Consider the following 24,893-nt stretch of genomic DNA (forward strand, 5'->3'; position numbering starts at 1 on the left):
TAGCTGAACTGAATAAGTTTCATCACGACGACCTCTCCTATCGACGCACAGGCGAACTAAAGAAACATTGCAACCAGCAGCTCTCCTCGCCCCGTCTGGCAAGTAGCAAATGGATACCTAAGAAGAGAAGATGGTCAAGAAGGGTAAAGAGAAGGCCACTGCGCCTCCTCCTGCCACAGCTGCAGCATCTTCTTCCAAGAGCTCGAAAGGTGCTAAGAAGCCACCAAAGACGGCTGCGCCGGCCAGAGAGGATGATTTCATAGTCTTCACCAACTCCACAAAGGAAATAAAACCCAAGAAAGCATCTGATGCAGCCAAACCTGGGCCCTCCGAGCCGGCTACAGATGGGCCACCGAAGCCAACGGCAAAACAGATTGTGGGAGGCGCGAGCTGGACCGGCAAGTTGCCTATGAACCTGCTTTCAGAGCACTGCCAAAGGCAAAAATGGGAGAAGCCCAGCTACGATAATGTAAGGGCCCAAGCTGGAGCGCATAAGATGTACCTAGTTAATTAGTTTCTCAGATGATGAAGATTGATGATGGTTACTCCTGCTTCGTCACCCTGAGCGCCAAACATCCCAAAACGCATGAGATGCAGAGACTTGCCCCCTTCAAGTTGCCTCCATCTCACAAGCATCTCGTTAGCAGACCCACTGCCCTGGAGGCACGGCATGCCGCAGCTACCTATGCACTGTTCCGGGTGTGCAGCATGAAGAACATTCACACAACCCTGCCTCCTGATCACAGGACGCTGTGGAAGGAGTTTGAGGCACTGAAGAAAGAAGACGTCAAGCTAGGAAATGGGTGGTTCTATGATGCCGATCCATTTGCTACGCTTCAGGAACGGGAGAAGTCCAAAGTCGCTGCTGAGAAGAGACGGAAGGAGCAAGAAGCCGTTAAGGAGAAGGCTAAGAATATGCCTGGCGCTTCTGGCTTAGTTCTACGAAGCAATGCGGCCAGTTCCGGCGGCGGCGGCTCAGATCCAATGAAAGGCTGGAAGACGGTACCCAAGATCGAGATGGGGAAGAAGACTCGGTCACAGCTGGAAGATCTGCTTCGGAGAGAGGTCATCTGGAATCCACATGGCGTTAAGATGACTGCACTTCAGAAAGACGCGATTGGGAGAGAGTTTACGGGATCGGGTTTCAGAAAAAGTCACGTTGATGAGGCTCTTGAGGAATGCAAGGATCGAGAGGAGACCCTTGAATGGCTCCTAATCCACGTTCCCGAGGACGACCTTCCTAGATGGGCGTTGCCAGAGAGCTACAGTGCTGGTGTGTCGGTTGCTGATACATCCGACCTAAAAAGGGAAGCGGCCATAAAACGACTCTCACAGTCTGGCTACTCGGTCGAACTTTGCAGGAAAGTGTACAGCGAACATGGCAACGATGAAGGGCAAACTGCAGAAGCACTGCAACAGATACTTCTGTCTAGCGGCAGCGACTCTGGCGAGCTAAGCTCTCCCGCGGAGGAGCCCTTCATCCTTGACACACCCGAAGAGTGCTGGACCGAAGAAATGGAAAGCCTGGAGTCTGTCTACAGCGAGCACTATAAGCGATTGTCGGACACGGTGTGCCAGATCGGCATACAGTCTGTCACCAACGGTGCGAAGAAGAACATCGAAACCTTTGTGCAGTTCCGGAGATCACCTCATTACCCAGCAGAAGTCACCGTTTCCGTCATATCAGACCTTCCTTCGTATATCAAATTGAGTATTGTGAAGAGGACTCTTTCATATGTGCGAGAGTCTCTAGGAGGGGAACCGATGAAAATCTACTTCATTGTTGACTGGGTTCAACAAAACATCAACGGCATAATAGAACGTCCAGGAAAACTCCGGGATATCTCAGGCGTCGTCTCAACTGCTTCTGAAGTCCGTCACGCCGTGGCGAGAAGGCATAAGAATGTCAGGCATCCTAAACCTCTCATTAAGAAGCCTGACCAGAGAAGCAAAGAGGAGTGGCAAGCGAGGCAAGAGAGCCCCTCACTGAAACATATGATAGCTCAACGACAAAAGTTGCCAGCTTGGCTAGTGAAAGATTTGGTTGTGGATACTGTCTGCGAAAACCAAGTCACCATCATCGCTGGTGAAACAGGATCTGGCAAGTCGACTCAGTCTGTCCAGTTCATCCTCGATGATCTCTACAGCCAGGGTTTGGGCAATGCCACCAATATTATATGCACGCAGCCTCGTCGAATTTCGGCACTTGGTTTGGCGGACCGTGTGAGCGAAGAGCGTTGCTCCCCGCTCGGGCAAGAAGTAGGATACACCATACGAGGAGAGAACAAGAGAAGCGACCAGACCAAAATCACTTTCGTCACCACTGGTGTGTTGCTGAGGCGCTTGCAGACATCCGGAGGCCGAACCGAAGACGTGGCAGCCTCTCTCGCAGATGTCAGCCACGTGGTGATTGACGAGGTCCACGAACGAAGTCTCGACACGGATTTCCTTCTGAGTATCATTCGTGATGTTCTTCGGAGGAGGAAGGACTTGAAATTGGTCCTGATGAGTGCCACGCTCGATGCAGCGACTTTCAAGGATTACTTTACTTCCGAGGGGCTGAAGGTCGGCCTGGTGGAGATCGCCGGCCGGACATATCCGGTCGAAGACTTCTACCTCGACGATATTATCCGAATGACGGATTTCACCATCAGCAATGATCGATTCCGAGACAGGTTCCGAGATGAAGGTATTGCTGATGCTGGCAAGCCGGCACAAGACCCAGTCAACAAAACGATCCAGAGGTTGGGGTCTCGCATCAATTACTCGTTGCTCTTGGAGACGACCAAAGCTATTGACGTAGAACTCTACGAGACTAACAAGAAAGGCGGTATTTTGATCTTCCTCCCTGGAGTAGTCGAGATCAACCGGACTGTCAATGAGCTTCGGGCTGTATCATCGCTACACGTGCTTCCTCTTCACGCCTCATTGGATACCCGAGAGCAGCGAAGAGTGTTTGCTCCTGCCCCTGCAGGCAAGCGAAAGATTGTGGTTGCCACAAACGTGGCCGAAACGTCAATTACCATCGATGACATCGTTGCGGTCATTGATACAGGAAGAGTGAAGGAGACCAGTTTCGACCCAGCCAATAACATGCGCAAACTCGAAGAGACATGGGCTTCTCGCGCAGCATGCAAACAGCGCCGTGGTCGTGCGGGCAGAGTGCAAGCCGGAATCTGCTACAAGCTCTACACTCAGGGTATGGAGCAACAGATGGCGGAACGTCCAGAGCCTGAAATTCGCCGTGTGCCCCTGGAGCAACTATGCCTATCTGTCAGAGCAATGGGCACCAAGGACGTAGCCGGATTCCTAGCCAGAACACCAACGCCTCCCGCAACTTCAGCTGTGGAGGGGGCCGTGAAACTCCTCCAAAGAATGGGTGCTCTCGACGGCGACGAGTTAACAGCCCTAGGCGAGCAACTAGCTCTGATCCCCGCTGATCTCCGCTGCGGCAAACTCATGGTCTATGGTTCTATCTTTGGCTGCCTCGACGAGAGCGTCATCATCGCTTCTATCCTTAGCACCCGGAGTCCCTTCCTCAGCCCCCCCGACCGGCGCGACCAAGCGAAAGAAGCGCGCATGAATTACTCCCGCGGCGACGGCGATCTGCTGACCGACCTCCGTGCCTTCCAACAATGGAGTGCCATGATGGACGACCGGGTGCCGCAGCGCCAGGTGAGGCAGTACTGCGACAATAACTTTTTGTCATACAACACGCTTTCCGATATTGCCGCCACGCGGTCGCAGTACTATACTTCCCTGATGGAAATCGGCATCGTGTCCCGGTCCGCTGCTGGGGAAAGTAAGGGTCCGAACCATAACACGTCCTTGCCCCTCGTTCGCGCCTTGACGGCATCTGCTTTTGCGCCGCAGATTGCGCGGATTCAGTTCCCGGATAAGAAGTTCGCGGCGTCGATGGGGGGAGCGGTGGAGCTCGACCCAGAGGCGAAGTTGATTAAATACTTTACGCAGGAGAATGGAAGGGTTTTCATACACCCAAGTAGCACTTTGTTCGGCAGTCAGGGCTTCTCGGGAAATGCGGCGTTTGTATCATACTTTACCATGATGGCCACGAGCAAGATTTTTATTCGGGATCTTACACGTGAGTTTTCCCACCCATTATGTTGGTGAGCAAGAGTTGTTGAGAGACCTGAGCTAATCGACCACGACAGCGTTCAACGCGTTCACACTGCTGCTCTTCTCGGGTACTATCGAACTCGACACCTTAGGCAGAGGATTGGTCGTCGATGGATGGTTGAGGTACGTACCGCGTCTTCCTGTATACTTATAACTATACAAAATCCACGACTTACATATCTCAATAGGTTGCGCGGCTGGGCTCGCATCGGTGTCCTGGTTTCCCGGCTCAGGGGTATGGTAGACAACATCATTGCGCTGAAGGTTAATAACCCGCAGATGGACGTTCACGAGAGCGAGGTTATAAAATTGGTGGCTAAGCTTATAGAGCTGGATGGATTGGATGCATAGACACACACGAGTTGGGAAATTAGACTCCGTGGGGTTTCGCAAAGGAACAGTTTGGTATTGCGGGACTCAGGCGCTATAGGCTTGATCTACTCTGTTGGAGATCCCTGCCTAGTATTCCGTCTGATTTATGTCTGAAGTCCTCAGAGCACCCAGTCCCACTATAACATCAGCGGAGAGATTGAGTTTGGTCATCCCTCCTTTTCGCCGATTCCCTTGAACATCTGCAAAGATCGATGAAAATATTCCCACAATGTAGTTGCATGCATCTCACCCCTTTGACTTGCCGCCTGAGACTTTTCTCCGATCCACACTAGTCTTTTTCTTGCCTCTACCGATTTTCCGTGGTATCTGTACGCAGCAGGCCGTCCACTTTCGCCTTGAGGTCTGCCAATTCATTGTTGCGCCTGAAAGAGTTAGCTACCTCATCCTTAAGTTGCGATAGTTCATCGTCGTATCTACATACCATCGACACCCGTGTGATACACAGGTTGTGTTTCGCCCGAAGCTCTAGAGGATTGTGTTAACAGAGAAGTGGGAAGCAGGAGAAAGCGAAACACCAAGCTCACTTTCTTTTCTCGGACATGGCTTCGTAGCTAGTATTTATCTAGCATGTTAATTCATCTATGATCCAAGTCGACCAGTTCCGCTGTGGGCCACGAGATCCAGAATTATGAAACAAGGTGATGGCATAAGGAGTAGTAGCCACGCCTACTGTTCAGTCTTGACCTCGATCTCCTTGATCCGTTGCATCTCGATCGTATCCATAATCCCTCGAACCTTGATCTCGTCCATTATCTCTTCATCTCGTTGATCCTCCGCAGGTCTCGGTTGTTTTCCGCAGTTCTGCGCTCTCAACTTTCAGGGCGGTGATATCTGGTTGCTGTGCGGCCAACTCCTTTTGGTGTTGGTCAGATGCCGTTTGGAGGCTCTTGAACCATGCCACGAGTTGGATGAGAGTGTCTTGAGACGCGCCTAAGCCGGGCACCTTTGTATGTGGGTCATTGGTTGTGTGGGTGCTGAAGGTGTTATTTCTAAGCCGCGATGCAAGATATGAGGACGAAGAAATGTCATTTTTGTTATTATCATATCCGAAGACACTAAACTAGTGTGTAGTCATTTCAATTAACTAGGTGCAGACTCCGGGTTAGGTGTGGGACGGAGATCACTTTGAGTCCATACTTAACACCCGGCTCGACCAAGTATCTCACAACTTCATTTCTCGATATGTCAATCAGATCTAGATGGCACGTTGAACTGATCCATACCAACGCTTAGACAGTTCCCTACAAACATTTACCTAAGTACTCTGTGTTATGCTTTGGTCCCACCACTGAGTTAAATTGTGACCCGGTTGCAACACGGAGCTCCGCCTGCATCTCAAGAAACGTTGGTGTCTTCAGAACCAAAGTTTGCCTTTTTGAACCACACAGGTCTCATGAGAACTCAGATACATGATATAATCGGGAGGAATTCTCTGAGATACTTCGCCCCGCAAGGTGTGTTCCGTCTCATGTTCTGTAGGTATTAGGTTGGATGAACCACTGGAATCCTCCATGAATGTGAATGTATGATTCCGTCCAAGAAATTGAGCCAGCTCGTCTTTGGTCGTCTCATATAAAATATCATCGCAACCCCCATGCTTGAATTTGCGAAGCCACGTTGGGTGTGATTTCATGCTATATAGTTTTTCGTTACTTCTATTTTGCCCATATGGATGACACTATAGAATCTCCTGAGTCGCCCAAAGTGGAGAAAGGACTTCAAGTGTGCAGAAGCACCTCGACAGCACATCTCAGGAGCTCGAGCTCGTCTCGGTACTCAGGGTCGAGTTTGAGTTCTGATACTGGTTCGGTTTATGCAGCGGAGGAGGTTGTTTTGGTGCGATATTCATTTTCAGATTCCGGATTCGAGGACCAACAAGATGAAAACCCTCTAAACAGGAAGCCATCTGCCCCTTTCACAGCATACCAAGAGCTAGCCCGGGTTTCGAAAGAAAAAGACAGAGAAGAATATCGATCGTTTATACGGACAGAGCCAGCTTCCCCCTTTGATACGTATCGCTCCATTGCCAGGTTCGCAGCAAAGACGAGGAGAAATCAGGAGACGAAACGCAATGGAAACCAATCACCCGACGAGAATGCAATACAGAAATCACGTTCTCGACGGGGAGTCAAAGTCGCAGCACACCCAGGTGCTACTCCTCCGTTTCGAGTTCCTCTGCCCATCATAGTTAATCAACATACGAACCCTCATACAGACCAATTCAAGACCATATTTCGATACAATAAAGGCACGACTCGACCCCGTAAACCAGTCCAACGCCTAGATCTGAATGACCTGGATACCTTCAACGGGAGCGATTCCGCCACAAGTTGGATTAACCGCTTCCACTGGCAATTCAGAGACGCAGGACTCCGATCTCTGACCCCATCAGAAGTGATCCAAGCCATGGATCTCTTAAGTCGGGGACCAGCAGCCAAGTTCAACTGCTCCGACTACGTGATGCGCAAGGCTCTAGATCGAGCCCGGGTGGGTATTGCGACTGGATCCGATCTCAAAGAGTGTGTGGCGGCACTGCGGAGGGCATTCCCCACGAGGATGAGGGTGTTGACTACCACGAGCAAATCCTTGGTGAGGGGGTGTGCGCAAGAGACGGGCTCAAAACCAGGGCGGAGAGAGTTGCAGCTTGATAAGAGCCGGACGATACCGCCGTCGAAAGCGGAAGCAACAGGCACCTGGCGAGAGCGTTTGTCAAATCTCGTACAAAAGGCTCGCCAGATAAATAAAAGTAATACGTCTACGGGAGTCTTTCAGGGATAGCTCCGGAGTCTGTCGATGAAATCTCAAACGAAAAAGTCAAGGTGAAAGAGTTTGGTTGTTCGCTCGGTCTGCGACCCGCCTTAGGCCCTTGGCTATGCTACGCAAGCTTGTTTTTCTTCCTCGCACATGTACGGGTCTATCTGTTCCACTATCCTTTATCAACCCTGGATATTCAGTTGGGGCACTTTTCATTGCACACACTTCACCAACGTCCATGTGCTGTTGTAGTAGTGTTGGGGAATTTGAGCTGCTCCTAGGTTGACAGCGTTTTGCGGAGATGGAGATTGGGTTTAGCAATTGCATGGCCTTGTCGCCATAACATAGCCATTTTGAACTGGAGAATAAATTGGGCAAGTTGGAAGTGCTGCTGGCTACGGTGTTATACCCTAGGATGATTCGAAATGACAGAGTCCGATTCTTTTCGACCGTGTGACCAAGTACAATTCTACAAACAGCAGTATACGAGACAAACTACTCTTGACAACCCACCAGCAACTGCCGCTGATATGACCGCCCAGAACACAATGTGTGTGAGTAAAATAAATAATGAGAGTAGACACAGTGTACCATATGTACAGCTTTTGACCTCTGCTTCCCTCCTGGAACCGTAGATGTACCAATAGGCCATCTTAATTTTCTCTTTGTCCTCTATTGTATTTCCTAGCATTAACCCGTTGCTCTTACCGCCTAGTCGAGATTCCAATAACCCCTACCAACACAGATAGTACTAGTACAATGCTATGCCATACCACTTTCAGCGAACCACAGGGATGAGATTGACAGAACTACGCCTAAGTTCCATTCAATATGGATGTTGTTTCGTATGGCTGGTGAATATCTTCAGAATTCGCCCACTCCCTGAACCATTTTTATTTCAGTTGATATGGCAACACCACGAATCGATATGGTGGTATCCCAGGGGAGAAGAAAGCATTGTAGAAGTGAAAGAGACTCTCCGGGGGAGAATAGGAATCACCGCTTGTCAAAGGATCAGGCGACTGATAGGGTAGATACAGGCCTAACATCACTTAGTGTAAGCTATACTTCACAGACATTGTGTTATGTATTGTCTCCAACAGATGATGATGGTTGTGCCGTATAGACTTCACCTGCACTCACCCCGTGGCCCCAAAGAAGATAAAGGGGGTGGATATGTGCTTCTGCACAAGGCAAATACAGCATGAACCAAAGGAGCAGAGTAGATACGTAGAAGCTTGCCGTCCTAGAGGATCAGTAGTTGAATTCACGTGATCAGTCGAGTCATACCCTCTCTTATTCTGTATGCACAGGTAGCAACCACGACGCGTCGTGTCTCTGGGCCTCCTGTTCCAAGTCAAGGAGTAGGTACGGACGGAAAAACATCATCCCTGGACCACTCAAGAGGTGACCTTTGTTTTTGTGCCCAACAATGTTCCCAGTTAAACACACAATTTGCAGTACCCGTCATCTTCTCACAAACAGGCAGCTGATCATTCAATCCGCTATTGTCAACCCTATCCCCCTTTCCCTGACTTTCCAACTTCGACCATTCCATCATGCCGGACAAAACACAGAAGTACCCCGACATGCTGAGCCTCCTTTTCGGCCCAAAGCTGCCGGGAAAGCGCAATAATCTGACAGTCATTGAGGACCCGAAGACGGGTAAGATGGATATTGTGGAGAAGAAGTGGCTGCGGGAGCAGAAGAAGATTGCGAAGACCGCTTTGACCAATAGTGGCCTAGAAGTTCGAGACGAGGAGCCTTCGGGCTACGACACGGATTGTGAGCATGACAATACAAGTACCGAGGTCCAGACTTCGGGTGACGAGAATGGTGCCCCCGTACCTGCTCCCATTAAGGGCAAGGGGAAGGCAAGTAAAGAGCATGGCCAGTCGAGCAAGCGTGATGACAAGAACGGATCCTCCGATGACGGTGATACCACGGTTGAGAACAGCAAGACTGCTAAAGCCAACCCAGGCGAGGGCCAGGCCAAGGCCAAGGCCAAGTCTGGCAAGTCGGAAGTTGTTGAAAAGAACGCTGGATCCTCTGAGGACACTTCTGGCACCATTGAGACCGAGGCTGCTCAGTTGAAAGCAACCAAGGGCAAGACTGAAGGCAAAGGCAAGCTCAAGGTAGACGACAAGTCGGGCAAGTCGAATAACGGCAATAACAACAGCGGATCCTCCAAGGACACCTCTGTCACGATTGAGACCAAGGACGCCCCTCATTCTAGTGCAATCAAGGACAAGACACGGCCGAGCTCCAAGAAAAAGGTTGCCTTTGTGTCGCCCCCGGAAACCAGTGCCGAGAACTCAGAAGCGGAGACCTTGAACACGGTTGGCACTTCTGCGACACCTGCATTGCTCGCAATTCTCTGGCAAGTTGATCCAGAAACCTCTACCCAACCTGAAAAGTCTACCACATCTCAGGTTATGCAAAATTCCACCGATAGGCATAACAACTCTGAATCTGCAAACGTGGAAGTAGACACGCTCGCATCCCAAACTGAGGCCATCAACCTCAACACCCCTTCCCCGACCGACACCATCACAACCACTTCAGCCAACGCACCTGACGTGACCGCTGCAACCAACTCAATCAATTCAACCGAGACTCCCATCCCCGGTATCAACATTAATCGCCTGAAGGGTCCTGTGAGCAGTGACCTCTGCAACAATCTCCTCAGCGACAGTCTTTACATCGATCCCTTCCCAGATCCCCCCCTTCCAGCCTCTTTCCACCACAATCCCCAACCAACTCCCACCACGACCACCATCACCGAAGAACAGCAAGCACAAGACTCAGACTCATCCATCATGGCACGCGACAACACCCAATGGAAGCCCTGGGAAAATGGCGCGCTATGCAAGCTCCGCGCCGACGGGCACTCCTTCGGCGCCATCGCGCAGGCCCTCGGCAGCGGCAAGACCAAGAACGAGTGTTGCAAGCGCCACGCGTACCTGGACTCCGAGTTCAAGATGCGCAGTGGAAAGTCGGCAGATGATGTCGGCGAGACTTGGGCCGCGTACGAGTTGAGTCGGGGAAGAGAGATTCCCTTGGTTGTTGGAGCGAGCACTCCTACTACGACTGATGATGAGGATGCTAGTGAGGACGCTGATGAGAAGAAGAAGAAGAAAGCGAAGGGCAACAAGGGTGTCGATACCAAGAAGAAGAAAAAGGCTTCCGGCAAGGGAAAGGGCAAGGCCAAGAAGGACGACACTACCACTAACCAGGAATCTTCTGAATCCTCTCATACCTACTCTGACTCCTCCGAGGACTCCAAGGCCAAGGGCAAGGGCAAGGGCAAGGCGAAAGCCACGTCCAAGTCCAAGGCCAAGGGCAGCAAGTCCAAGTCCAAAAAAGCTGCCGACTCCTCTTCCTCCTCGGAGGACGACGACAAGGACGAGGAACAAGGCAACGTCGACAACGAAGGAGGAGGCAACGCCGAGAATGCCAACGACGACAACGACGACGACGACGATGACGATGACGATGACGATGATGAAGAAGATGAAGAGGACGAATTCGAGCAAGAGCGCAAGGCCCAAAAGCACTTCATCTACCACGAAGTGTATAACAACGCGTACCCGAACCAGCGGCACGTGGAGCCCGACGAGTTCTGGTCGCCCGACGACTGCCGGGTCCTGGCCATCTGCGAGGCGAAATTCAATGCCCTCAAGTGGAAGTACATCCAGGCCGACTTCTGCAACGCCACGGGACGCTTGGTGCCCATATTCTTGATGAAGCACAAGTTGGGCATTGCTGATGATGAGGAGGACGAGTGAAGGACTGGTGCAGTATCATGGACTGATGGTTCATGGATGCGATCAACCTGTCAATCACATGAAAGGGGACGTGTTGATGATGCGTGTGAGAGTACTTGGTCTTTCGGAGAGGGTATATGGAAAAGGATTTGATTTTGAGCTGAGTGGTTCTTGGTAGTCTTATAAGAGTGCTCAGCCATAAGGCAAGGTATTGCGATCAAGGGAGGAGCAGGTTATTGGTGCCGTCCACGAGGACCCTCGCTTGAGAGGCCTCTGCACACGAACATCACGTACCTGACATAGCCCTGGAGACTCAAGCCCGGTAGATAGTCTGTTTCACACCCTCTCTCACGGAATATGAACAAAGTTGTAAAAGTTATGATTGCCCATCTCATCCGTGTTGTTTAGTTCAACCAGATAACCCTGCTGCTATGGTAAAAACAATAGACGAAGGCATCCCAATGCACCTTTATGCCCCAAAAGTAAGGGATGATCTGGGTATCATCAAACAAGCAAGCTACAAACTACAAACTGCAAACCGCAACGCAATTAGCGTGCTCCTATCTAAATAAAGTAGGGCTCGTAAAGGTCGAGCTCTTGCGGCCAAATGCATCTTTAATCTGATCTTCAACCCCATCCAAGTATGCTGAATCGGAGGGGCAATTAAATGTAGCAGGGTCAATACGGTATTTCCTATGATGTTTCCATTAGAAGAGAATGATATGCTTGCCTTCCCTCGAATGATCTAACCTGACCAGCTCTTCGTGTGATTGCCACCAGCTCGATGTCTCCGGGGCCAGGGCAGTGCATGCTAAGCTGTGGCCGTGGTTGTTTGATAAACCATGGAAGATGGCTGAACGAGCCGAGGGCACCACTTCTGTCCAAAGAAGCGTCTGGTCGAACCATTCGCCTTGCAACCGCTTGCATATCGCACATTCGAGTCTGTCTGGCCCTCAAAGTTCCCAGATAACTCCTGGACGGGCCGATCGACCACGGTGAACTTCTGAAATACGGGTGCCATGCACATGCACCCTCGGTTAAATCGGATTCTCCATGCCGGTAGGAGGGATCGCGGTCGCCACGCTGAGGTTCGACGTATCTCCCTGGGAAATCGCCAGGGTTACCGGGCTCGCACCGCGGCTTCGTGACGGGTTACTGCCGCTAGCACCAAGTCCTCGTCTCGTCATCTTCCCTAGAACCGTGACCAGCTCACAGGCGTCATTGAACATATCGTCGTCCATACCTTCAGTTGCGTTGTACACCTCGTTTATCGTGTCTTTTGCCAGTTTTCGACTGCCCTCGGTGTCGTGAACACATTCGTAGAGGAATGCAACATATTCTGTTCTCACAGAAAGCCGGAGAGAGTGAGACCCCCAAAGCAGACTGTCAGCAAGTGAGACGGCTTCTTTGAAATACTGATGAGCTCTGGGTAAGAAGTCCACCGATGGCAACAGAAAAGCGGCGGCTGCTTCTGGATTTTGGGGCTCGAAGCCGGGCGGTGCCCCTACAGGGCCACCTTCCAAAGGATGAGTAGACTGTAGCGAGGAATGAGCTGTTGCAGGCATGCCGTCGTCCCGGGCGATCCCCTTCCCTTTGTCCAGCCGCGACTGAGCAGATCCTGTCGTGGCCGCAGCCATGATGGCTTCAGTTGCCCCCAGGCCCATGGTCGAAACAGGCGGGTTGTTGTGAAAGAGGGCGAAGATGTGGTAAAATGAAGCCCGGAGTTTATAAGCCAGCACCTTCAGCACGTCGTGATCCCCTACCATGGGTAGAACGTATTGCTCCAACATGACCAGGCCTTCTCGTGAAAGCCAAATGATGTGGAAATAGAGCTCGAGGGAATTGGTCATCCTCGTAGTATCCAATCGACGTTGCTTGCGGGCTTTGACCAAATGCTGTGCAAGATTTATCGAGAGCCCGAGGATCTTGAACAGTATCGAAGATAGTAAGGCGTTGTTCGGTTCGACATCTTTGGCAAGCTTGCCGAGAAACTTCTGGTCGACCTCGGATGAAGCCATTGAGACCGACCAGAGTCGTAAGTGAGATCACCTTGTTATGAAGTCAGCCATGTGCCAAAGCTATCGCGAGTGTAAGAATGTTTTGCAAAAGTATGTTCTGATCGCAAGCGTAGCACAAAGCCACGAGAGCTCGTGTCACCACTCAATCTCACGTTGCAGAGAAAGAAGACGTAGGTATTACATATTCGCAGCCGACACTTCAGACTCGAATCACGATGGTTTCAGAAAGGTCGTACTTACCTAAAAGAGTTTACGATGAAATAGTCCCTGGGTCGCGGTAAAATTGGGGATGCAGCCCAGGGCTCACAATCGATGTCCCGGATAGAATTGGTGTAAGTGGTAGTAGAACAGTGAACTGTTGAGTGGCCACTTCGTCGCAGGACGTACCGGGGACCAGAGTGAATATTTCGAGGTGAATGTCAGCTGGGATGTTGCTGATAATGGGAATTTGAGGTGCGATATCTAGACAAGACAGCTTGCACTGATTTCGAGAGACCAAACGAGCGACTACCGGCGTATCTAAATCTCAACATGAGACACAACCGTTGCTGAAGAATTGGAGCAAGTGAACGTCGACGCAGATGACTCGAAATAAGAGTAAACCGGCAGAGCAACTTTAGACGACAGATTTCTGGAAAGCCTCCCAGGTCTGGCCAAAATGAAGCCCAAAATAGAATTATTCAAAAATTCGAAATTACAACGGACTGGCGTCACAACATTAGCTGGGCTGCCGATTATTGACGAAGGCCACGACGTCGGCCCGAAGCACAACCATTGGAGGAGCACTGACCAATATGATACAGCGAAATAAATACAAAGCCGGCAGGATCAAGTGATTGCCTAACTCGAGAAATCAAATGGGCGGTTCCAGGAGAGATCAGCACCAAGTCGTAGGGCCCGTGGGAGGCTGAAATGGGGCGGCGGGTGTGGTGAGACGGCGTCGACTGTAAAGCATTTCGACGTCGAGGGCCTCCCGGTTTCCAACGCTATCGTAGGTAATCGGCGGGTATATATAGGATCGCCGCGTGGCGGGGCCCTGGGCAGGTGCCGGACTGGACCCTTGGACCTGGTACTAATTGCGAGGCCAATTGCCAATGGCGGTGTGAACGACGAGCCGCAAAGCTTGAGGCCTTTCAGGCTTTCGGGCTTTCGAGTTGCGGCTATGGTGGAGTAGCCGTTTGGTTCGAGGCAGGCAAGCTTCGAAGTGGCCGAACGATTCGAGCGTCTGAGAGGACGGTGTCGCGAACTAATTGCTCACTCGAAACTCAACTGGAGTCTTCGGGCGGCAAGTGGCAGGTATAAACGACAGTAAAGTCGAAACTCCCAAGAAATCTTTAGCTGGACATGCCTGGGCTATTAAATATGTATGCATGACCAGGCCAGCAGCAGTAGCATTTAAGGAGAGATGCAAGCTGCTGTCTTTGCATGAACTATTGTGGAGCTTGGTGCAGATAGAAACGCGGCATCAAAAGAGTGCGAGGGGAGAGAAGAAGCGCAATTGAGTTGGCTAAAAGGAGAGACACAACGCGGGCACGTCGGGATCAATGCTAAGACTACGTGGTACTACTCAGCGGCAAGCGAATGGAAGCCGTTGATGGTGCAGATTCGTAGATGCAAGATGAGTTGTCAAAGAAGGAAAAAAAAAAAAAAAAAAATAGAAAAAAAAAAAAAGATGCCCGTGGGAGTGCTATCAGCGGGTTGGAGATTTCCGTCAGATGGCAAGCCCCAGGCCAGCAGCAGTAGGCGACTTGCAAGCAAACAAGCTCTAGAGCACCATACCCGAGGCAAGTACAAAAGTGGACCACGGAGCTTACCCTCGAGAGCTCTAAGCAACTTGTATGGCGCTGCCAGCTTGCCAGCCGCGGGCGGTTTGGTGGACATGGACAGACAGGGTTCAAGGAAGATTTCCTGTTAATAATGCTCGGATGCGCGCTCGGACCAGCCTCAACTTCTCACGACGACGTTTAGCACACCAAAAGAGGCATGGGATTCCTGGCAGACGGTCAGCGCATAATAGCTCATATGAACATGGCTTGCCGAACCGAAGCCCTTTCATCTTCAACAACTGCCATTCCCTCAGACCACACTTGAGGTCGGTCACATGCTCCAATTTGACAGGTCCACGATGCTGCTGTTCTTTTCCGATGGTTGGGGACCAGCCAAGCTTCTGTCTGAGACACGAAGACATCACATTCGAAAATCCTCCATGACACACGTTCGTGTACGCCCCTGCCGCGTGGGTGGGCGCGCTCTCGCGCGCTTGCAGCGTTGCACAACACTCGGGGCTAGGTTAGACTTGATCATTTTGGACAAAGATAATGACTTTGAGTCCTTGCGGCTTGTTTCTATTGGAGCACGGAATACTTTGTCTCACACGGGCAGAAGCGCCTTATTATTACATTGTGGTGTGTCTCTGCATCTACGATCCGAGACGGCTTGATCCTTTACCCGTCACCTCCCACTCAAGCGCGTGGTATATTCACCGGAGTAAACGAATTCAGTCTCTCGATGCTGCCGCCCACTTAATCCCAACCCCTCTCCAAAGAAGGGTTTCGGAGTTCTGGTGGTGGTTTGATGTGTGGCTGCGGCGTCGGCGGCAAAGATGGGTCCTACTTCATGTAACGTCGACGAAGTCATTGACTACATGCGGCTCCTCCCTTACCCAGAAATCGAAATCCCCAACCACCTGCATTTTCCAGACCTCGGGTTGGGAACCAGTACGTAGTGCCAGCGCACCACTTCAGCCCTGATGACTTCACCTCACAGGACTTATTACGAAGGAGCCGCCACCGAATGAATGCCGATCAGGAAATCGCCCCCCGACTTGAGTTGGCCATGATGCGTTTTCCTCGACAACAACTTTCAGGTCTTACAATATGCGGCTACCCCCTCCATCCATCCATCACTATCTACTACTAATCTGCTTCAACCTCAACGCCCAGATCCAGAATCAAAATCCCGGCTCCACCGCCCGTAACTGGCGGTGAAGCAGTAGTAACAATATGCAACTCGCAAAAGGCTCGAAACATATACTAGTGTCGCAGCATCTGCAATCGGCAAACAGCCGGGTTCTGGAATCCTACTCCCGTCCTATACTGCTCTCCTACGCACAAGAAAATGCTGCCGATGCCCTTTGTGAATCTCATCTAGTTAGCGTTCTAGAACACTCTAGCGGCCATTTTCGTCCTCACTTACGTAAGGCAATCTCCATCTGTCTGACTCGACTCGTGCAATACCATTGTTCTATACTGGACTAAGTGGATTTAAGATCATGAGCTGCAGCCCTATAGACCGCGATCGTGCCTGGCAAGCAAGCCTATGGGATTTGTTTATAAGGTCAGAGCATCGCAGAAAGTTGTAACTGGGCTAAGTGTGCATCCAGCTTTCTGCTAGATGCTCGTTTCGCCGCACATAATTGGGCACCAGGCATCCAAGAGTCTTGAAATGACCTATTGCCCTTGCAGATACAGAGCCCAGGTGGGTGCGGCCGATGTTACACCTAGTCTCATCCGCAATTGTTCAATGCCGGAAAATTGCACACTTTCGGTGAAACTTTTTATTAATACATAACCCGCCTTGACCACCATTTTGAACGCAACCCAATTATCATTGCAATTTCGACAAAACGAAGACGCGAAAAGTTCACAACCGTATATATATAATATGTCTGATACTTGGAATATAATTTCAATAGTTTCAAGCAGTGTGTTGATCGAGCTAGAAATTGTTTCTAAACTCAAGCCTCTGTGGTTATTTAGTCTAACGCACATCCTTTCATGCTCTCTTACTGGCCTAACAACAGTAAAACTGGTCACCAATGTGACGGGCTCACTGCGAAACTATACAGCTCAACATGGCCAAATACTGTTAATTATCTAACTGAGGAGGAAAGTAAAATATGCGAGTTGTCCCGGGAACACGGACTATGTTTTGTGTGCCCTCGATGGTTCCTTTGGTGGATCCGGACGCACGGTCCTCGCAGCTCCGGATCCCATATCAGGCACAGCCTGTCACAACCAAGTAGACTAATCGCGTATTTAACCCCGCGAGTTAAAGAAGCTTACAGATTTATATCCTACACTTATAGCGCGTATCATATAGATAGAACTAGGATCTAATAAGATAGAGATAAGTAATATATAGTCGTTAGGATATCCGTAGACTGCCGTATACACGTAGTAAGGTCGAACGCTTTAATGCAGTATTCCTGTATTAAATATATTAGCTATAAATACAAAGATACCTACATATATATATATTTACCGGTACGAGGATTTAAGTGCAATAGTTTCCAGGCTTAAGGATCCCCGAGTAGAATTACATAATACTAATAAAAGGACAGAATGATACAGTAATTGTAAATCGCTTGTAGGTAACGCGTGTTAAACATTTTCTACTCGTAACGGAATTATAGCTAAAAATAATGTTAAACCCTATTAGTGAAGGAAGGAACTAAAGAAGGTAGCGTCCAACGCACGTTAACTAGTAGAGCCCATTTTGAATCAGGGTATTCGCTGACTCAACTTAATAGTGATTCAATCAGCTTAGGAAAGGCGTGATAGGCGAATACGGCCTATGCATAACGAAGAGCAGCTTGATATCGAAGTACTCCTCGAAGCAAAACTTGCCTCTTAAAAGAGAGCTCGTAGGAAGCTATAGAATCAATCAGCCTCTCAATTCAGTGTGTTTTACAAGTAAAGGTTGAGAAACAAGTGAGGTCAGATTCGCGACGATCCCATGAGAAACCAGGGTGCGTTCAAAATGGTGGCCAATACGGTTGGTAATTGCAACAGACCCCTGGGCCACATTCATACGGCGTCCAATGAAGGCGACCTCATCAAGTCACGAGAGAAAACCTCCCAAGTTCAAGTATCCCTTGATGACGTATAATGTCATTCAAGCATTGTATATTACGGACAGTATTCCATGTATGTAAACGGTGCCGCTGTAGCCTCTTACCGAGACTTCTCATATCAAAATATGTGGCTAACAATATTGACCAAGTACTGCTGCGCACTCATCATCCCGTCATGTGTTCCGGTCCCAGCATCCCTCCGTGTAAACGACCGAAGCGCCGATGGCAATAAGCAAAGGATATCATGCATATCTAGCCCAACCACCATATAGATCACGCCAATATATCTCAACCCCGAAGGCTCACTGCCCCTCTAAATTTTATCAACATTGATGAAACGCCCAATGCCAATCTGAGATAGCTTCTCAGAGGGTGGAAATACTAGGCCGGTTGATGCGAACAGTCGAGGGCCTGTTGCGCCTGCGACTTGCCACAGCACGCAGCCCGTTTTCCAAAAGCGAGCCATCGGCTCCAACATCAAATCTCTCGTGCCCAATTATGAGGACTTTGATCACATTGCTCAGACCCACAGCGACGCTTCCTCGCCCCACACGTACCATAGGCCCGAGGTTCGTAGCAAAGAGATGCTCATCCTCTTCGACGTCGGGACATAAGGAGGTGGTCTCCCATGTCTCAACTCTGCCAAGCTGTGACAACATCCACACTTCCCAGTCGTCTCGATTCTGCTGAGAGTTCGCTGACGAATCTGAACTGTGACTAAGACGGCGGCGGCGAAGGCCGGTGGGGATGGGCTGAGGTTGAACACTCTGCCGTTGCGGTGTAGGGTTGGTCTTCTTTCTTGTTCCTATAATGAAACCTGTGGGGAGCGCTTCCCACACCCCAGGATCTTGGATGACGCGACGGGCCTCCTTGGTTTGTGGCCATCGACAGCAGGTCTTGCTCACGGGCTGGCCCGGGACGCGGAAACAGATCGATTCCCCATCATGTTGCGGACGGTATGTTTGGACGACTAAGTCTCTTGTGAAAGCATTGAGATACGCAAAGGTCAAAAATTTCAGGCCTACCGAGCCGCAATTCATTTGTCGTCTCTTCGAGTGGAAGCACTTCAACGACTTTGGCTGAATTGGATCTGTTCGGAAGGAGTGCAATGTCAGGTAGTCGTGGGCATCCACAAGGTCGACGGAATTGGTTCGAACGACGAGCAAAAATCCGAGTTCGGGCAAGGCCACGATTGACATAAACTCTCGTTCTTGGGGACGTGGTATATTGACGGGGTAGCTGTTCCAGCCGGTTGGGTCTTGGCTAAGACAGTAGACTTGACCTTCGCGGGAAGATGTCATTACTTTTGTGACAGCTGTTACAGTTTTTGCAGTTATGATTAGCTCTGAAGGCACCGAGATTACGTGGGCAAGTAGAATCTGCATCACTTACATTTTTCAACAAGAGAGCCAACGGAAACGACCACGCTCTCGTCGGAAATCACGTAGCTCCTAGACTCTTGCTTCTCAGGCCGCACCTCTGTCATAGTCCCATCGCGACGAACAATGAGCACGATCTGGCTATCTTGTGATTCGGCGACAGTGAAGAAGAAGCCCTCCGGTTTGTGCTTGGCACGGTCCACACGTACAGATGGTCCCCAACGCTCATCAAGCAGATTCCATAGCATCACCGTGTCGATGGTGAGTAGAGCCAACCAGTGCGAGTCATCATTGATGCAGATGGCCAATATCGGAAAAGTGATGTCCACCCCGTCGTTGTCGGGCAGGACATAGCTCTTTCCTCCGGTCTTGACGTCCCAGACACGAACTTGTCTGTCCAAGCCAACAGATACGATATGCCCATCCGAGGACGCAGAGAGCATGGCCACATCAAGAGAGTGGCCGCTACCCAGAGTCTTGACGGCGAGCAAAGGCTCCTCTTCTTGATTATCAGCCATTGATGTCTCTCCTAGCTCGTCCCAGAGAAGGTAGTTCATAAGTAGTCGTATAGCAGCTGCTACCACAAGCACAGTGACAATGAACGGAGTCGATTGATGGCGTGCGAAATCATAAACGGCAGGAAGGAAAAGGCGTTCCTTCATGTCTTGCTTGCGGTCGGCTCCCTTGAGCACGAAGACGAGAGGTTCGAATACCCGGGCGATGTAGCTGTGAGCGTCAGGTTTGACGACATGAATGACTTCCTGGGCTGTCTCGTGATCCTGAAGACGGAGCCACGATTTAGGACTCCTGGCTTGGTGAATATCTACAAGTAGAGATGATCGATACGACCCAAAAGGTTTGTACTTCCTCGAAATGTAGAAGATGCGCCCCAGGGTTCTAAGGACGCTTTCGTTCTCGAAAAAGTGCCACTGTGCAATCAAGACGAACCCAACCATGACGGTAGTACCAGCTATACGCGTTGACATGGCAATCTTGCCTTGCAGCATCGCATCCACCCATGACTGCCGTCCCAGCGGTTCGGCTGCACCCTTCTGGTTGCGAATAGATGCCTTGGCAAGGGCGTCACCGAGTTCAGTTCGGCGAACGTCGACGCTGAGAACAGATAGAAAGAACGTCGACAGGTAGAAGAAATCGAATATAATCGCTATCGCTGCAAAGGTGCAGAATGCCGATACCCCGGGGGATACGATATTAGACAAGCCCCAGAGTATTAGCAGATTCTGCGCGACACTGGCGAGGGCCACGTGACTTGTTTCGCCGAATGCGTGACCTATCCTGTTACTCGTGTTGTCATCGGACGATGTGAGAATGACAGCATTGATGAGCCTGAAGATGTTTTCGAGACTCATTGAAAATATGACGACGGGATAGGCGAACCTAGGTATCTTGGAGAGATCAATCTTGAGAAGGGCACATATGGTGAAGCTCGAAATGACTGACACAATCAGCTGAACCATGACCGTGGTGACCAACCCCACCTTGGACTTGACTGCACGCAACTTGGAGAGGCTGATTATGAAATAAACCAAAGTAAGCGAATATGCGATGCCGAGAGCCAAAGTATCCTGGTATGACATGGGCAGAAACTGAAACTCGTACAGCTGACTCGGGACGTTGGCGCTCTGTTGACCGTATACATCCCACTTGTCGCTCAACTTGTTAGCGAGTGCTTGAGTCTTTGCCTGCCAAATGCGGCCAACGGGGGAGTCCCGCATGTGTATGAGAGTAATGACAAGGGCGTCAGCCGCAAGCAATCGGCGATCCTCGAAGCGCTTCCCGCTAAAAACAATTGAATGCCTCAATGTGACATTGACTGATGTAGACTGCGTCTTCCTCTCGTTGACGGTCGTCAAAATGTCTTCATCTGCAATGACTTGATCGGCGGAGCATGACCAGTACTGTAGCGGTGAGTGGAAGAACCAAGACTCCTCTGTGAGTCCATTGACGACGTGGTAGGCATCCCGTTGTTCTGTACTCAGTTCGAATGCGGGCCCATGTGGCATCGGTGTGGCATTTGGTGCCTGGCGGGGATTGAAGTTCTCAGTGGGCCCAAGAAGCTCATCCTGTAGTTCGAGGGCACCCAGCAGAACCTCGCGGCTCAGCGCTTCCATGTAATTCCCATGCACCCATACGGTTCGCATGATAACATCGGGCTCAACGCCACTCTTCTCCTCGAGGGGTTGGGCCTCGGTCCACACGTGGTGCGGAAGGTTGGAGGCGCCATTCGAGAAGTCGGTTGTATAGAGGAACGGGAAGGGGTATACAAGTAGCGATGCAACTGACACGGATATCAGAAGCGTGGTGACAACGTGGCGGGCGGCATACCGCCCATATCGCGCGAAGGCACTCCGCAAGGGATGGTTTGGAGCTAGGACGGGAGCTTCGGTGGTTCTTGAAACTCGTGTTAACTAGGCAAGTCTCTACGAAGCAGCAACTACCTACCCTCTAAAAGGATACAAAAGGTACCAAATCATCCTCCAGGCATATATCTAACTGTCAATCGGTTCGTAGTGGCTCAGCGATTCAAGAGGCAGTGAAAGTTGGTTCGAGATACATGTGAGCTGCCAGAGATGGCCTTTCGTTGCGACAAGTGCCGGCAGCGCATCATAGGATACTGGATTCGAGCCGGAGTACGACTAGGCCGAAGCTTGACAATGTTAGAAAAGAGACCAACAAAATAGACGCGGGGAGAGGGGTGAGAATCAATTGAAGGTAAAATCTCACGAAGTACAGTACGGGATTTTTCTAGCTGAGATCGATGGATCGAGTGAAATTCGGCGAATCGATTGAACGAGTTGTAGGAGACCTATCAAGTATCGAGCTAAAGGACAGTAGCCCGCACCGCTGCAAATGTGTTTTAGCGAGAACGACGCCACGGTCGAAAGGCAAAAATCGAGGACCCTCGGTCGGAGCTTGGACGCTAAACTGTGCGTGGTTGACCCTCCCTAAACACTAATCCATAATGCTTGTAGCTCACACTCCGTGAAGTAGGCCCATCCCAGCTTCTGTGAGAGCGAGAAACAAGCAACAAATTTGGTTAATATCAAAGATTTAGAGTTCTTCAAACTCATTCTCGAGGTTCTCTCGACAATTTCGGTCACACTCATTGCTGCCCGATTCCCCGCGGTCCCACGAGGTCAGGCGCCTTGGAACGCATCCAATTGGATGGGTGGGTTAATAATGGGCTGCCACAAATTAATGCTCGGCATGTCCCTGAGGCTCCATTTGAATCGGCCTCTGTGCTGCTCACGGCATCCTCCTTAGGAAGACACCCGGCAAGCCCCCGGCAAGCCGACTGACGTACGAAGAACTTCGCACCTCAAAGTAGGTATGTATGTAGGGCTTGCTAGCTGCTAGAGACTCGAATTCTGCAGGTGGCACCTGCCGTCTTCGTCCATCGCACCTTCCAGCCGCTGGTAAGAACTCCTGGGTGCATCACTTACCAAATGTCCAGAGTTTTAGTATGTTGGCCTCTGGTGGAAACATATCCGAAGCCATTGCACTTGAACTGGAAACGCCAGATGTGAGGTGCACACCCACTTCCAATCCAAATTCAAGAGTTTGGCGGCATTGAATGTGGGCGCAGGTTCTAGCGCAAAGCGCAACAGCTCGTGGGATTTGGAGGGACAGACGCAAGAAGTCAGTTGGTGGAAACAGGTTTCTTGTAACTAAAGGCAGCTGACGGGGAGATTCACGAGACTTATATGTGTCGACCATGCTGGGTTTCTGCCGCTAACCCAATAAGAGACAATAAAAAAACCATCAAAAATCGCGTGTTCCCGGAGCAAATGTCAGACCATTCTGATGACACGGAAAGCCGCGATTGGACAGGGCAAAACGGATTGTGAGGCACCATTGAACGAGACCTTGGAGACCCCAGCTTTTCCGTGGAACTCCAATGATACGCCGGTTTATTGCGATCCGGAAACAACGCCGGGGTCTACTCATCGACAATATCACGCTGCCGATCCATCTGCTCGGAAGCTTGCAGGACAGGCTGACAGCCTCACGAGATCCATCATTTGTGTGATGGGGGATAGTCTCATAGGGCTGATCAAGGACGAACGGCAATTTCTATTGAGTTTGTCCACGATGTTGTGGGTGGAGAAGCAACTTCGGACACAAGGATCTTGCTTCTAATTTTTCGTGAGCTGCGAATGTTCAATAAATCAAGTTCAGAAATTGGATCACTACTGCAGGCTACCGTCATCATTGATGAGATGGACCCTGTAGCGGAGCTTATCACGAGCTTCAACGAACTGAACCCGTCTATTGTCGACGAATTAGACGAGGAACCAAGCCCGCTCGAGTTCATGCGGTTTGTGGCCCGCAACACACCGTTCGTCGTTCGCCAAGGCGCCAAAGACTGGACAGCTACGAAAGCGTGGTCTTCGGGATATCTCTTGAAGGCTTTGTACGGCCATCATGTCAACGTGGCAGTAACTCCATTCGGGTTGGTCAACGGTCTGAAACTCGGGAGTCACGACGATGAAAGCTGAGCCCTTAAGTACAGGAACGCCGACGCCTCGACCACCAATGAACAAGGGCACACCGTATTCGCAAAACCGCAGGAGGAAGACCAGCCGTTCGAGGAGTTCCTCGAGTACCTGACCAGCCAGGAATTGGCACCTACTGCAGAGCACACCGAGGTTAGGTATGCACAAACACAGAACGACAACCTTCGGCATGAATACGTGTCGCTTTTCTCTGAAGTCGAGAAGTCTGTGCCCTTCGCTCGTATAGCACTGCAAAAGGAGCCGGATGCCATCAACATGTGGATTGGCAACTCCAAATCCGTGACGGCGCTGCACCGGGACAACTATGAGAACATCTACGTCCAAATAGCGGGACAGAAACACTTCGTCCTCCTCCCGGCGCTATGCCAGCCGTGCATCAACGAGCAAGAGCTGCGCCCCGCGACCTATGTGCGGGACGGAAACGGTCTGACCTTGCAGCTAGAGGAGGGAGACAATGTCCCCTTTGCTACATGGGATCCGGATGAGCCAGCGGAGAAAACAACTAGGTACTCGAGTCTAGCACGCCCGGTTAGACTCACGCTGAATCCTGGGGATATGCTTTACCTGCCAGCCATGTGGTAAGTCGCACCCTTTACTTTACATACTCGGAGGGAGCAATGTTGGATACTGAATGAGATGCTAGGTATCACAAAGTGTCGCAGTCTTGTTCCGAAGACGGGCTATGTGTAGCCGTAAACTATTGGTAAGCCTAGACCGCACCTTCAAGGATTTACGTCAACAGGACTGAACTTCGAGTAAAGGTACGACATGGAGTTTAGCGGACCGCTTTATCCCTTGACTTCTTTCGTTCGAAACATCAACTTGGCCAACAGTAGGTAGAGTAAATAAATCAGGGGCCACATGCACGAAGCTCCACAAGATAAGTGCGGCCAGATGTGAACATGACTGTAAGTTCATTCTTAAGCAACTAGTAATAGATAGTCATGCAACAGCACAGCATCATGTATGCACCCGGGTATGAAGCTCAGGCGCCTATCCCTGCTTCCATCGCTATCTATACTCCAAACACCTTGCCTTTCCAATACCAAACG

At 50.5% G+C, this 24,893-nt stretch overlaps 6 protein-coding genes across 6 annotated transcripts; 4 read left to right on the plus strand and 2 right to left on the minus strand.

Moving 5' to 3' along the window:
• The first annotated feature begins 3 nt into the window (after window positions 1–3).
• On the plus strand, window positions 4–4,877 carry BCR38DRAFT_418220 (P-loop containing nucleoside triphosphate hydrolase protein). The gene is made up of 4 exons (XM_040859208.1): window positions 4–469; window positions 523–4,102; window positions 4,173–4,260; window positions 4,326–4,877. Exons 1-4 carry the CDS (start codon window positions 131–133, stop codon window positions 4,486–4,488), a joined length of 4,170 nt encoding a protein of 1,389 aa, XP_040721437.1. The 5' UTR covers window positions 4–130; the 3' UTR covers window positions 4,489–4,877.
• A 1,321-nt stretch (window positions 4,878–6,198) lies between these two features.
• Window positions 6,199–7,308, plus strand: BCR38DRAFT_404879 (uncharacterized protein; the record flags this gene model as incomplete). The annotated part of the gene is made up of 1 exon (XM_040857895.1): window positions 6,199–7,308. One exon carries the CDS (start codon window positions 6,199–6,201, stop codon window positions 7,306–7,308), a length of 1,110 nt encoding a protein of 369 aa, XP_040721438.1.
• A 1,535-nt stretch (window positions 7,309–8,843) lies between these two features.
• On the plus strand, window positions 8,844–11,072 carry BCR38DRAFT_404880 (uncharacterized protein; the record flags this gene model as incomplete). The annotated part of the gene is made up of 1 exon (XM_040857896.1): window positions 8,844–11,072. One exon carries the CDS (start codon window positions 8,844–8,846, stop codon window positions 11,070–11,072), a length of 2,229 nt encoding a protein of 742 aa, XP_040721439.1.
• A 1,016-nt stretch (window positions 11,073–12,088) lies between these two features.
• On the minus strand, window positions 12,089–13,069 carry BCR38DRAFT_404881 (14-3-3 domain-containing protein; the record flags this gene model as incomplete). The annotated part of the gene is made up of 1 exon (XM_040857897.1): window positions 12,089–13,069. One exon carries the CDS (start codon window positions 13,067–13,069, stop codon window positions 12,089–12,091), a length of 981 nt encoding a protein of 326 aa, XP_040721440.1.
• A 5,110-nt stretch (window positions 13,070–18,179) lies between these two features.
• Window positions 18,180–21,798, minus strand: BCR38DRAFT_493579 (sterol-sensing domain of SREBP cleavage-activation-domain-containing protein; the record flags this gene model as incomplete). The annotated part of the gene is made up of 3 exons (XM_040864706.1): window positions 18,180–19,267; window positions 19,327–21,715; window positions 21,767–21,798. 3 exons carry the CDS (start codon window positions 21,796–21,798, stop codon window positions 18,290–18,292), a joined length of 3,399 nt encoding a protein of 1,132 aa, XP_040721441.1. The 3' UTR covers window positions 18,180–18,289.
• Window positions 21,799–23,113: 1,315 nt separating this feature from the next.
• On the plus strand, window positions 23,114–24,747 carry BCR38DRAFT_418230 (putative phospholipase). Its single transcript, XM_040859209.1, has 4 exons — window positions 23,114–23,777; window positions 23,838–24,419; window positions 24,485–24,544; window positions 24,603–24,747. Exons 1-4 carry the CDS (start codon window positions 23,482–23,484, stop codon window positions 24,679–24,681), a joined length of 1,017 nt encoding a protein of 338 aa, XP_040721442.1. The 5' UTR covers window positions 23,114–23,481; the 3' UTR covers window positions 24,682–24,747.
• Window positions 24,748–24,893: the final 146 nt, after the last annotated feature.

This window comes from Pseudomassariella vexata, assembly GCF_002105095.1.
Source record: "Pseudomassariella vexata strain CBS 129021 chromosome Unknown BCR38scaffold_1, whole genome shotgun sequence".
NCBI classification, from domain to species: domain Eukaryota; kingdom Fungi; phylum Ascomycota; class Sordariomycetes; order Amphisphaeriales; family Pseudomassariaceae; genus Pseudomassariella; species Pseudomassariella vexata.